General features: G+C 30.4%; 1 protein-coding gene across 1 annotated transcript; it reads right to left on the bottom strand.

Moving 5' to 3' along the window:
• Positions 1 to 479: 479 nt before the first annotated feature.
• On the bottom strand, positions 480 to 6,471 carry LOC125865931 (B3 domain-containing protein At2g36080-like). The gene is made up of 3 exons (XM_049546196.1): positions 5,826 to 6,471; positions 4,791 to 5,074; positions 480 to 1,104 (listed from the first exon to the last, which is right to left on the bottom strand). The coding sequence occupies exons 1-3, from the start codon at positions 6,424 to 6,426 to the stop codon at positions 1,054 to 1,056; spliced, it is 936 nt and encodes a 311-aa protein (XP_049402153.1). The 5' UTR covers positions 6,427 to 6,471; the 3' UTR covers positions 480 to 1,053.
• Positions 6,472 to 15,221: the final 8,750 nt, after the last annotated feature.

Here is a 15,221-nt window from a genome sequence, read left to right as displayed (position 1 = left end):
ATGCCAGACCTTGGGTAGCTAGTGGCGCTTCGTAATGGCTTGTCTAGAGTCCAGCAACTCTCTTTGCTTATCTCATCCACTAAACTATCGGCATCAACTATCGAGACAAGTTCAGAATGTTACCTTAGCAGAAACTAGTTTGTTCAGTTACAAGCTTTTTAATAGTCAAATTGTGATAGAATCTAAATTGCTCGGACTCTCCAAAATTGTTGCCGCACCCGTGTCGGATCCTCCAAAAATGCACTACTTTTAAAGGATCCGACACTCCTCCAATGACATTTTTGAAGAGTCTGAGCAACATTAGGATAGAATGAAATAGATTAGTGTACTGTTAGTAAAGTTTGATGGAAAAGGTCTGTGATTTTTACTTTTGACATACTTCTTGAGAATTGAACTTAGAGTTCACAGGTTAGATTGATGAGTCTTTTCAACAGTTTTTTCATAGGAATCATCAAAATAGTAGTACATTGAACAGAGTGTTGAACAAAATGAATTAAGCTGTTTAAACTGTTAGTTGCTTTGAATAGATGTCAAATAGTATTCCTACGACACTGTGTCTTGTCACTGAAAACAGAGTACACTGCCAAGTGCCATCTTATCAAAGAAACTAGTCTCCACCATATTTCTTCTTGGTGAAGAAGCCCTAGGAAAATCTTTACAGTAGTAAAACAAAAAAAAAAAAACTCCTTTATCTATATATTCTTGTAATCAAACAATAACGACTCAGTCTCAAACAAGCTGGGATCGACTAGATTTTTGTAAACAAACGGCCTCATTTGGGCGTTTGTTTACGTCAATCTATACTTGGATGGCCCACCTCAGCTGTCCAACTACCCACCCCCCTGAAAACACTCTGATGTTTCTTTCAAAGTTCCAATTTCTTTTCATTTACTTTCCCCCTGGACTTGGGAGTTGATACACATCACCTTTTTGGGAGAGCAAGTAGCCAGAAAATCTGGGATTTAATTTCCCTTTTGAATTTTCTTTTAATTGCTTGATTTTGATATTCCAAGTGGCCCATAATGGTCAATCCTTATGTCACGTCCACAGATCTTATCCCTGGTGATATCTCATCTGATTGACATCTCTTGAGTAATCCATATCCTGTTACAACGACCATACAGTATAATTATTAACAATACTATAAAAGAAAGGTTAGATATGTGCATGTGACAATCCCCAATCCGCACCCAAGGGTGTGGCTTCGTGGTTAATATACTGAGTTGAACATTATGAGGTTTCATGTTCAATTTTCAGCATAGATAACACTAGATGATTTTTTTCAATCTATTTTGTTTTGGTGGACAGAGTTATCTGATACATGTTTCTAGGGGGGCGACACGTATTCCATGGAATTAATCGAGTTGTGCACAAGCTGGCTTGGACGTTACGGATATTAAAAAAAAAAGTATATGACCATCCGTGTCTGAACCACTGGTAATTTGGTGATAGAGATAGCTATGTATTCAATACACCATGGAAGTTCCCAACTAACTTTATTTCAACTTCGATTGTGGAGCAGTATTTTTGCTTCATGTTAAAGGCTTGGAAAACGTCATGCATTTGACTTTACCAATGCATCATTAAATGGTATACTTGTAATGGTAGTGGAGCTAGGGTACCAGAAGGGGCTTTTTCGAAATCTCTTTGTTGAAAAATTATGGTGTATATACAAGGTTAAAATTAATATTTTATCAATATATAGTAGGTATGAATCCCTTTTAACTAACGCATATTCATATTTTGAATCATCTTAGTAAAAGTCTCCGCCATTGGTTATCTAAATGTTACTCCTGTTATATTTCTTAGTCATAATGAACTTAAATGGCCCAACAAGTCTTTCTTCGATAGTGGGGAAATTGGTTAAGTCAATTTCAAAAACCACAAGTGTTAGCTAGGCATGAAAAGAACATTACCTAGCTACTACAAAAAGGTATTATCTTGCAAAAATTAATGCTGTATGATGTCACTACCCAAGCTAAAATAATACGCCTTTGATTTCATTTTATGTGAATCTTAAATATGTTATTGAAAAGTATAAAATTAAATGTTTTCAAATATATAAGAAAAGAAAGTTTTTTTTTTTTGTTTTTTTAAACATGAGTTATAAAAAGTAGGATAGAAGCAATAAAAAATACCCCTAAACTCAGCGAGAATTACCAGTTTCAGTCTCAAACTATTGACATTCTTAAAAAAACACTATTTGGTTGACTAACTGAACTTAAAATACACCCCGATCTTGCAACATGAGTGAAATACACCCCTAAATTCTCACCAAGTTTAGGAATATTTTCAACATTTCTCTGTCTTTTTTATTAAGAATCTCGTGCTCCTACAGGAGTTTGATATCACTTGCTATGTCATTTGACAAATTAGGAGGGTATCTATATACTTTTCATGGGTGCTTTTAATACTTTTCTGTGACACGAGGGAAGTAGTAGACATTAGTTTTTGATATGCTAAGTCACAGAGTTTGATTTGCTTCCTAAAGAGAAGTCTGACTCTAGTGGTGAGCAGAAAAGTTAACTATATAATATGAGGTTTGATCCAAAATATCTTATGGTTGGTTGAAGTTTACTTCAAGTTGCCTGGTAAGTTGTATGGTAGTCAGGACCACATACCAAATTATTATAAAGATATATTATGGCCACTATTCATAATCATTTTATTCCCAATGTTTTCTCCTTTCACACGACTCTAAACATGTGAAAACACAAAAGTAATATAGGAAGAAGAAAAGAAAAAATTCCTCACATTTGTGCTAAAAAGGAAAGAAGGAAAAGATTAGAGAAATGCCCTATATACAAGGTTAAGGTTAAGGTACGGGTACAGTTGAACTCAATAATTTTGATAAAATCATGAATATATAATAAATTTTAAATTTTGAATTCCCCCGCACCCTGCTGTCCCAATTTATTTGGCATATTTTTTTTAAGAGCAACTTTCACATATAACAAACACAAAATTCATATTTGTATGTCATAGCAAAGTTTGCATAATTGAGCTCCATAGCAAACATAAATATGTATACTTCGTTATACATATACAAAAGAAAGCAGTTGTATAATCTGTTTTGGTATACATATACAAAAAGATCAATTGTATAAAGTGAGAGAGGCGAGTGAGCGAGCGAGATCTGGGAGAGTGGAGAGCGAGATCTGGGAGAGGGGAACGAAAAAATATATATGTATACAATTTTCACGCATTTTATACATTTACGTTTTTGTATAAAGTGAGAGAGGCGAGTGAGAGAGCGAGATCTGGGAGAGTGACAACCGAGATCAGGGAGAGGGGAGAGAGGGGAACGAAAATATATGTATATATACAATTTTCTCTCGCTTTATACAAACACAAACGCACTTTATACACTTGCGTTTGTATAAAAGACGAGAGAGGCAAGGGAGAGAACGAGAGTGGCGAGCGAGATTCACTAGGAGAGAGGTAAAATAGCAACAATTTGCTATGAGGTACAATTAAATCAAACTATATTTATAGCATTTAATTTGAATTAATAGTTTGCTATTATATACAATTTTCCCTTTTTTTAATATGCATTGAAAAGGTCACTTACATTTAGAAAAATTAACCTTTAAATTCTTATTTTATCTTTGATAAGATAATTTATAGTTATACTAATAATAAGTTTTTACAGTCTGATCAAATAGTGTCACATAAATTAAAATTGTGATTGTATTATTATTTTCAATAGACCCTACCAGAGAGAGAAAAAAAATGAGGATATCTCACATTAAACCAAAAATATGGGAGTAGCAAAATTCTCAGAGGGTTGCTAAGGAGTTCTCTAGAACACGCCTATTACTATTTGTCCATATCTATTTCTTATCTTCTTTTTGGAAAAAATAAAATAGTTTCGACAACGACATTATTGAATAACTATATATTGTTCATTTAAAAGCTTAATAAATATATGTATATATTTTTTATCGTTTAATCAAATATGGTTTAAGATGCTCATCTCTTGCAAGTCTAAAAATTTTGTCCTTTACAAAAATCATAAGTTATAAGAAACAGAACTAAGATTTTCTTTATCAGTAGAGACAGGAGGATCATTATGTGTTTTCACTTCTTCTTCAGAGTGACTCGAACACCCAATCTACAGGAGATGGTGAAGGTACTCAATCACTTGAACATGTCTCACTTGTCTATCCATCAATATCAAAATTAATAATGGAGAAACTTTTTTGGGAATTTACCATATTTATATTTTCAAAAGAACTAATTTTAAGGGTAAATTTGATTTTTTTTAAAAATTAATTCTATCTTGATTTTGTAAATTGACAAATAATTTAAAATAATTATATATTTATAATAAGGTGAACAATTAATATGCGATGAAATAAATATTTAGTTTACCCAAACCTAACCTATTTATAGAGATGATGGGATTTGAAATGAGGAAGAGGAAGTAGTTGTTAGCTAGTTGAGCAAAGAAGAAAACACAAATTCCAAAACAGCTTACATAAATTTATTACAAGTAGCAAAATTGATTGCTGCTACAAAAGTAGCACATTACTTGTTCAACTACACTACTATTTCTATGGTTTTTTTTGGCTTTTTGTCACCTATTTCCAATTTAACTAATAATTCACATGTTAGCTAGTTAGGTGCACTGTATTTTTAAGAATTTAAAATATCAACTAGGGTGACTATAGAGTACGTATACATCTGTCTCATTAAAGGAAACACGAGTTTTTTTGTCAAAATATCACTTAATTCATGTTCAAACACGGAAAAAGTTCAAATTTTCATTAATAAAATAAGGAGCGTACCGTGTTATAATGATGGTTATTATTATAGGATGAAGCTGGAGGAGTAGCATGAGGATTTGAATAATGGACTTGGTATTGGTAATAGTGTTGACCAGCTTGTGACTGATAGTACTCTTGACTTTGTTGGTGATGGTTCGATGATATTGAACCATCTGGGGTTGATGACTCGGACCATGAAGACGAGTCATCGACCTCACATTCTAGGTTCACACCAAACAACCTTACTTGCCTCCTTGTGTTGTTCCCATTTGGTGTTGTTAATTGGTTGTGCATTACTCCTCTACCTATACATTAATCAAGAACCAAATCAATAGATAAGCCAAAAAAACATAATTGATCAAGTGAGTTTAGTAAATATTGTGTATGAGAGATACGAGTCATGTATTTATTAGTACAAATTAAATTTTACTTTTATAATCATACTAAGCTAGAGATTGGTCGTAGATTTTGAATTAAATTTTGAAATATTGTCTCTTAAATTTATTTGGTCATGAAATTTGATGTTTCAAGGAGTGTGCTTCCGATTTTCTCGGTGCTTGAAACAATTCTATCTTCTCCATATTATTAAATCTTTAGAGTTAATAATCTATAGGAGGAACTAATGAAATCAATCACTTGCTATCGTTATTTTTCAGTTTTTTGTTGAGGTGTATCCTCAAATTTCCTCTGAGATAGTTTTTAGGAGAAATTTTCACTTCTACTCGCAAAACTTTAAAATAATTCAAAGTAAAATGAATATTCAAACATAATTTAAATTTCAAAACTTTGAATTTTCAAATTTCAATTTCAAAACTCGAATTTGCAAATTTCAACTTTAAAATATACGACTAAATTTCAAAAGTCGAATTTTCAAATTTTAACTTCAAAATATACCGACAATGGGGGAGCTGACACATGAAAAAAATAGGGAAAAAAAGAAGAAGATACGTGTAGCAGTTGTCTGCATGTAGGTACAGTTCAAAAATATGAAAAAAATGAAAAAAAATTAAAGAGATTTTCAATGCGAAAGGTATGTATTGAAGAAAAAAACACAACCTGCGTGAAGAAAGTCGGGTTGGTACGGAACACCTGCCGACGGAAACGGATGCACCTGCCCCCACCCACCGCCACCTCCCGGCGGAGCGACGGTGGTTGCAGCAGCGGCAGCGACGGCTGCACCGTTCTTCCTCCTCCATCCAATAAATTGCCGGTCACCGTCAACCCGATGTCGCTCAAACAAAACAACATCACCGGCATCTAATTTCTTCTCCTTCACGAAACGGCTCCATCCTTTAGTCAATACATAGCTCTGGCTACTATTCCAATACGAATAACGAAACTTCCATAATTTCCCCAATTCATCTTCAAAACTCAGTAAAAAGCCCTTTTCACCTGAATCATTAATCGAATCATTAAGAGGAAAGTACTTCTCCGCGTTCTGTTTTGGGATAACTAATCGATTAAGCTTCCCAACGTCGCTCGGCGTTAATGGCTTCTCGAACAAATGCTCTTTGGGGATTTCAATTTCTTCTAATTGATTGCTGTTTTGCTTCGGAGGAGACGAAGAATTTCTAGATGATTCTTCCATGAAATTGTAGTGTTCACTGAAAAAATAGTTCTGCTCAAAGTTTTGTGAAGAGAAATGGGTTATGGACATGTCTCACAAGAAAGAGATGGGAAGATAAAAGGGAGAACAATGGGTTTATAAATGACGTAGGAAACTTGAAAGCGGACAGGTAGGAAAACTATATCTAATGGATCTAAGGCGTGATAATAATTAAGATAAGAGGAGTTGATCAGATGATAAACATTGTCCATCTTGGATTTTAAAATTTTGAATTCATTACGAAAATAGGAAAGACAAAAAAGTTTAATATATACTTTCTCTGTCCAACAATACTTATCACTATTGACTTTGCACATTTCATAAGAAAATATAAATAGAAGATTAATTTTACTATATCAGTCTTTGATATAATAAATATAATGTTTTGAAAAATAATGTAATAGGAAAATTACTATAACAAATATTATTGAACATCTCAAAATAATATAGTGAATAACTATTATTGAACGAAGGGAGTATAAGAATCGGAAAGAATAATATGTATTCAAATCTTATTTCACAAGGTGCAGAAATGAGGAATAAATTTCAAATATAGTAACGTAAAAGGATTATAATGTGGTAATTATATCATCAAAATTAAATAATGATACAATTATCGAAGGAATAATGGATAAATTATGCTTTTTTTTAAATTTGGTTTCATTTCACTTTATGTGCTTCAATTTTAAATTTGCACAAACAGACATTTAAACTTGTATAAAGTGAATAAATTGACATACACATCCTTCCTATGTGATATTCTACGGAAAAATTTGTGCCCTACTTGACTTCTTACGTTTATTATGATATAGGAAATTACTTATATCATAAACAAAAGTTTAATCAAATATATTTGAAAGTGAATAATCTCATATTTGACTTCAAAATTATGAATTAAGCTTTATTTCATGAAACAAAGGACGTCCCCTTATGTTTTTTAGGTGTGGAACCAAAGGACCCGTTATTTTATTTTTGAAGAAGCGAGAAATTAATTTCATAAAGATGAAAATGAGAGTGAGATATGCAAGTACAACAGTAAGTTTATTAAATTTATTTGAGTGATAAGAAAAATCATTGTATTCACTACAATTTAATTAACTGTTCAGCAAGTAAAACTATTTTAAAAAAAGAAGTGTTATTTTAATATATTTTTCCATGTTTATTGAAAAAAAATAATACAAAACAATATTATTTACTAAGTTATTTTTGTTTACTAGGGGCATCATTTGGTAAGGGACATGTGTGTATACAAATAGTCCTGGATATAGTATATTAATAATATTCGTATTAGTTATATTGAGATTATTTCTTATATACGTTTTGATTTAGTTTATTGAAAATATATGCATTGCATAAGTTTTAAAATAAATTATTTGTTTATAAAATTATCCTCCACAAAAGTATGTGAAAAGTTCGGAAGGGTAATTGTGTTTTTACTCATGCTAATGTGTGCATTAAAAATGCTTGTGTTGCTAATGCCATGATTTTTTACGCAACAGTTATACTAGTGATGTAGCTACATGACTAAGGGTGATCACTCAAACACCCTTCGTCAAAATATTTTATGGACATATAAAAATACGACATATGTAGGTCAAAACTAAAATAATCTTTTAGAGATATATATGTTAAAGTTTTGAATATCCTTAGTATGATTTCCAGGTTCGCTATTGAGTTATACTTAGTATAATATCAATTATATTATATAACTAATGCTTAGATTCAAAAAGTGTATTAATTAAAATATTTGTATTAAACAAAGCTAATGCATGTTCTTTTAATATATCCTACCAAACGGAACAATTATGTTTTGTTGAGAATTAAGCACAATTACAAGGAGAGGTTTTTTAATTATTATATTAAATTTTTAAAGCATTAATTATTATGAAACAATTGGATTTGCTAAAACGATACATATTTTGGATCGAAGGACCATAAACACATATAATTAAACCTCTTTATAATAACAATATTTGCCTAAAAATTTAGCGACTATTATAGAAAGATATTGTTAAACATCAATACTAACATTTGACATTTAGCTCACATTAAATGTTATAAACAAAAATACGTAAAGTAGAGAGAGTGAATATAAAAGAGACAAATATAACATACTTACGTGTATAATTCACCTTCAAACCAATTATCTACTATCACTATATTTATTTATTTTTGAAAAATTGTATGAAATAGCAAACTATTAATTCAAATTAAATGTTATAGCCATAGTTTATTTTATTTGTAATTCGCAACAAACATCATATTTTTTTGCCATCTGGTTCGGTATACAATTAGCCACTTTCGATATACAATTACACATTCGGTATACAAATGTATAAAATGTTATCTCCTGTATTCAGATTAGCAAACCAGAAATAATAAAAGATGAAAAGAAAAACACAAAGAACTATCCGAGTCCACAGAACCCACTGTGTGTCCTTAAGAAATTTAATCCCCTCAAGTACCCGAGGTTGCATATTAATTCCTCCCAAGATAAAACGGATTAACCATTATAGAAGTAGCGGTACCTCAAACTTCGCTAATTTCAACGAACTCAAAATGACAGCAACGAATCACACACATAGACACGATCGATCGATTTTGTTTTGTAAGAAATGTATGCAAAAGAAGGGAAGAATTCGATACAGAAAAATGAGAGAAAACCTCTCTATTTATAGCCAACAAAGGGTAAAGGTCACAACCCTTTGGAAAGATGACAACCTTTCAGAAAGAAGACAACCTTTCAGAAAGGTCACAACACTTTGGAAAAGGCATAACCTTTCAAACGGTCACAATCCTTTAGAAAGGACACAACCTTTCATAAAGTTCACAACCCTTCGACATAGTCACAACTCTTCAGGAGAGTCACAACCCTTCATTTCATGTTCACACCTTTAAAACCCAACATAAAATGTGTTTGTGTTTGTATAAAGCAAGAGAAAAGTGTATATACAAATATAAATACATATATTTTCGTCCTATACACTTATAATTATACATATACAGGTTTTATTATACAAATTACAATGTATAAATGAATTTATACAAAACTGAACAATTTGTATAAAATTAGATGTATCTAGCGAATTATACAAATCAAAAGCTTCATAGCAAACATAAAATTTGTTATGGTGTGCAATTATGCAAACTATAGCTATAACATACAAATGTGATATTTATATTTGTTATATGTGAAAGTTGCTCTTTTTTTTGTTGGTTTCCCATCCGGTGTTCAGAGCTCACATTAGAGCTCCGATTAAATTCGAATCACGCTCTACAGGACCAATAATGCTTCCAACAAAATTTTCTTCATACCCAGAGCTTGAACTACTACCACTATGTTCTACGTGAACCCAACGTAGTAGTAACAGTAAAAGTAGATGGATATAATAAAACTTTTAAAAAAAAGTATAGTATAATTAAATTATTTGGCAAAGAAACAAGCCAAACAAGGACCATGCTACTATGTTTGCTGGCTTGTGGGTAGGGGGCCAACCAGCTGACACCTGTACCAAATCCTTCTAATCCAACGAAAGGCCAAACAGGGGGCCTCTTCATATTGTGTCGTGTGTGAGTGTTTTTCTTTTAATTATATACGTCGGGTTGAAAGGGAAATAGAGGAATTTTTCTATCGATAAAGTCTGAATTTTTTATCTTAATTGTAAAAAGATTGAGAAGTACATCAAGTGAACTAGTCTTCAAACCCTAGGGATTAGGGAATAGCGAGGAGGATAGCACCTAACGTTGAGAGTTTGAGTACGAATCTAATGAAAAATAGGAGATTACGAATACATTTTCTAAAGTTACATTTTCATTGATTATTTAGTTAAATAGAGGAATCTTTCTATCGATAAAGTCTGAATTCTTCATCTTAATTGTAAAAAGATTGAGAAGTACATCAAGTGAACTACTCTTCAAACCCTAGGGATTAGGGAATAGCGAGGAGGATAGCACCTAACGTTGAGAGTTTGAGTGCGAATCTAATGAAAAATAGGAGATTACGAATACGTTTTCTAAAGTTACAGTTTCATTGATTATTTAGTTAATTATTAATTAAACTCAAAAATCAAATTGATATATCAATACAAAATCGTTACATCAAGTGAACTAACCTTCAATTCCAGTACAAAACAGGTAGAAACTCAAAAAGGGATTAGGGTTTATTGAGGGAGGCAACACTTAACGTTGAGAGTTTGAGTGTGAATCCAAAGAAAAATAGGAGATTATGAATATGTTTTCTAAAGTCACATTTTTATTGATTATTTAATTAATCATTAATTAAATTCAAAAAAATTGATAATCAAATTGATCGATAGATCAATGCAAAATCATTAAATTAATAATATTTTTTTTTTATTTGATTTATTTATGTACTACTATTTCATGGCTAAATGGAAAAACTCACGTGAATAAAACTTATTTTGGGCAGGTAGATTCCAAAATGCCTCTTTTCTTGGTAGGAGACCTTATATTAACAAACAAAATTAGGAGAATTTCAAGAAAGATAATGTTTGCTATAATAAATAATCATAAAACGATTCAAAATTACACGCGTTGGATCGTAAAGCAAAAACTTGTACTACCCACTAGATCTACTTGTAAAAAATAATAATAATCCTTCTAGTATTTTCCTGCAGACATAAAATAGTTAGTCAACAATTTTCAAAGTTTGATTATAAAAGTTGGCTGAATAAAAACTCGAAAATGATTAAAATATGAGGAAAATTATCTTGTATTAATCACTTATTAGATTTGGAATTCGTAAATTATTAGTTTAGTCTTTAAATTATTGATAATTTTAAAAATATTCTTCTACTTAACTAACTAAACTTAGATATACTCTCGCTATGCAACATAATATAGCAAGTGGTCTCAAACTCTTGTCAGAGCATGAGACTCTTAATAGAAGTCGAGAGAAGTGATGAAAACACGTTTAAAATTGACGAAAATTTAGGGGTGCATTTACTCACGTTGCAAGATCAAAGGTGTATTTAAATTCAGTTAGACAAGTAAATAAGTATTTTTAAGATTGTCAATATTATTTTGGGATAAAACTAACAATTCGTGCTGAGTTTAGAAGTGTTTTTAATATTTTTCTCTTACTACTAATAATACATCAAGTGAAGTTTTATAAAGATGTATAAAAAGAACAAAGTCTTTGCATTTTTACCTATATCTCTTGACGTCAGATAAATTGTTTTCGATAGACCAACTAGTAGCTATATCTAAGAAATATTCATCATATTTTAAAGTAGGATGAAAATTTGGAATTGTAGTGGGTAAATTGTGTCACGACTCACGTGTATGACAGCAACATGATTGACATTTGGCATTTTCCTAGTTGTTGTATAATTAATACTATATGATGATGAAGCAAATAAAAAGGAGACAAAATTAAAAGAGAGAAATCCCTAGATCTACTTCACTTTCCAATAAGCACAAGCAAAATAAATAGAGATAAGATATTGTCCAATCACAACAAACAACTATACTACATTTTCTTATTTGCCTTGCTGTTTCAATTCCCTCCTCTTCTTTCTCTTTGTCCACATACTACCCCACTCATTATTCACTCCGTCTCAAAATAAATATTTAGCAGAAAAAAAACTCAAATTTAACTATTATATTAAAAATTTTCTTCTTAACAGTACTTAACTCTCAAGAAACATCTAACAAATAGGAGTTTTAAAACGTTAAAAGTTGAGAGTAGTACTTTAGGCCATCAAACATTGTCAACATGTATAATTTGATGATTACACGCGACATATGCATTACCAACTATGTTATTTAATTTTTTAGTTATATCGAGTTATTTATAAATTCACTATACATGCACTCAATAATATTTTTGTAGAGTTGTTTAAAAATTTTAATCGTATCGAGTTGTACTGAACAATATTTTTATAGAGTTCAAGATCAACGTAAGTTGATACACCAATGCACAGAAAGTTTAAGACTTTTTCTCATTATAGTTTACGTGTTTGAGACAAATACCACCTTAACTTCCAGGTAGATTCATAAACTCAACTTTTTTTGCCCTTCAAAAGGTTTGCCAAGTTGTTTTTTATAATAGTACATGTTGGGAACAGACACAAATATATATAATTGAGGTTGTTGGGGAATTTGTTTAATTTATATCTTTATGTATGTACGTTCATTCATGTATAGTTATGTAGTAGACACATTTAGGGTGGTATAAGTTAATTAATACCTTGCGATCGAAAAATATATTATGTATATAAAAAAGTTATTTGTAAAATTAAAAATTATTTTTTATGACATATGTGTATAGTAATTTCGAATATTTTAAATAAAAAGATTGATTTCGTCACTTTAATTATAGGTGACAAAATTAACCCATAAAATTATAACATTCGTATTGATTCAAGTTTGTATAGGTTATCGACCAACTTATTTATTAGCACAATTCATTTCAGCCAAATTTAAATTTTAAATGCAGTCCAAATAATTCCATTTAAATTTGAATCTCGTTAAAATATTTTTAAAAAGATATATTTTTATTGAATATGTCATGTACTATCATAACAAAGAAAAAATATTTTTAAAAAGATATAATTTTATTGAATATGTCATGTACTATCATAACAAAGAAAAGATAATATTTGTGTAAAGTACTAAAAATTTATAAAAGATCGAATAAAACAATTAAAACTTAATAATAATTGAGCGATTTGAATTTCAACTCACTTTTTAGTCAATTTTAGTCTAACTCACTTCAGTCCAAATAACTTTTTAACTGAATTCATAATAATTCACCCATTTATTAAATTCAAAATATTTTGATTAGCTCAAATTCAATTTAACCCGTCGATTTAACACATGTAATCATATCAATCATTAAAATGTATGCATATTTGATATGCTTCATGTCCTTCTATATTTGATTCAGAAGAAAAAGTCAGAAATCACCTTCTTTCATCTATGGCTCCAATTCACGAGCAATCAATAGAATTTTGAGCTTATCATAAATTAATATTATATCGAGAAGATTAGTGTATATAATTGATTTTTTAAAAAATATATTTATATTGACGATATATATTATTTAAATTCTTTAACGATCCATTCTTTTATCTATTTTGTATCCTGTTTTGACAAGCTATATATTTCATCTAAACGCATAACATAACAACTATGCTTGTATCGAAAAAGGGTTTACGAATGTATAAGCTATAGTAAAAATTAAAACGAATATCGAGCATATATTAATAGTGCTATTATTGTAACAGAATCTAAATGAAACTTTTTAGTGTCCAAATAATTAAGATATATATTTATTTATTGTGTTTGTTGATATTGTTTGGTTGTGGAACAGGTCTAATAATTACAATTATAAAAATATTTAATTATAGGTTTACAGTGTTATACTTATTAATTCGTTGAGGATGTGTGTGCTTAAGATAGAGTTTATCTAATTAATAAATTAACTAATGTCTAAATACAAGAGGAACATGATCACAACCTCATGAAATATTTGAGGAAAGTGATGAGCTGCAAAAATGAAAAAAATATTTATTTTTAATTATCTCGTTTGAAAAACTAAAAATAATTCATCGCTTTAGACACTAGTATATCTCTCAAAAATATTTTATTTCGTACCGACAATACCCTTTGTATCTGGACTTGTGCAATTTCCAAGTCAAAAAAAACATCAGATGTGTCTACAGATCAATCTGTGACACTCCCTTACTGAAATCCACACAAAATTGTGTATCTCTGACATAATTTTATCTAATGATATAATAATATAGCAATAATAAGAATCAAAACCAATTGCAACAATAATATATAATCTTTTATTGCTAGTTACTTATAATTATTAGAGATCGATAACAATTAAAAAACAATATTTAAGTGGTGGGGAATTTATAAACGTAGCAGCGTAGGTGAAACAAATAATGACCAATTCCCTCAGCTGATTTCAGACTTATTGTAATTAAAAAAAGTTCTATTATTGTATTTTTTTTAAAAAAAAAAAATCCACCTGATTAGATATCTATATTAAAGTTCGACTAATAAATCGACAACACTCTGTAAAGACATGACACCTGGCCTCTGGGTCTAACTCAACCCTCCATATTAAAGCCCAACTAATTTCAGAATCGACTTACGACACCGAGCCTAACTCAATCCCAAAAGCTAGCTCATGATGGGAGGTTTGTCCAAGTCTATAATAAGGAAACCAATTTTCATCCCTCTACCGATGTGGGACTTCTTAACACTCCCCTCACACCCAGATCTCAACTGTCAGACTCTAATACGATGTAAACGTATGACATCTAGGCATAACTCAACCCCAAAAGTTAATTCATGAGGGGAGGTTTGTCCAAATTCATATAAGGAGACCAATTTCCCATCTCTCTACCGATGTGAGAATTCTTAATACACTCTAAACAAAAAAAGAAGTTATTCCCAAATTTCAAACTCAAAATCTCTTATAAACGGTGGAGAGATATCAGTCATCCACTATAACCTGTATTGATTTATTATAATTCATTAATTGCTTGTTTCTGACATGTATTACTGAAATTATCTGTCCAAAGATTATGTTAGACCGAAAACAATGAATCATAATCCAAATTTTGATGCGCATCTTCTGTTATATATTAATGATAAAACTAAGGATTAAAATAATGTAAAACTTTTGAATAATATATTATACTAGTAATTACTTTAATTAGTTCATAAGTGTGCAGATAATGTAGCATCTGAGTATGGTACAATTAATTATTTTCTAACCACTATGTTATATACTACTAATAACATGTGACTCATCGAATTACTAGAAGACAGGTAAGAAAATTACTATATACTTCCATAATTGA

The sequence above is a fragment of the Solanum stenotomum genome, chromosome 5 (assembly GCF_019186545.1).
Source record: "Solanum stenotomum isolate F172 chromosome 5, ASM1918654v1, whole genome shotgun sequence".
NCBI classification, from domain to species: Eukaryota; Viridiplantae; Streptophyta; class Magnoliopsida; order Solanales; family Solanaceae; genus Solanum; species Solanum stenotomum.
Note: the sequence above shows the minus strand (reverse complement) of the source record. Positions and strands in the feature narration are given on the sequence as shown.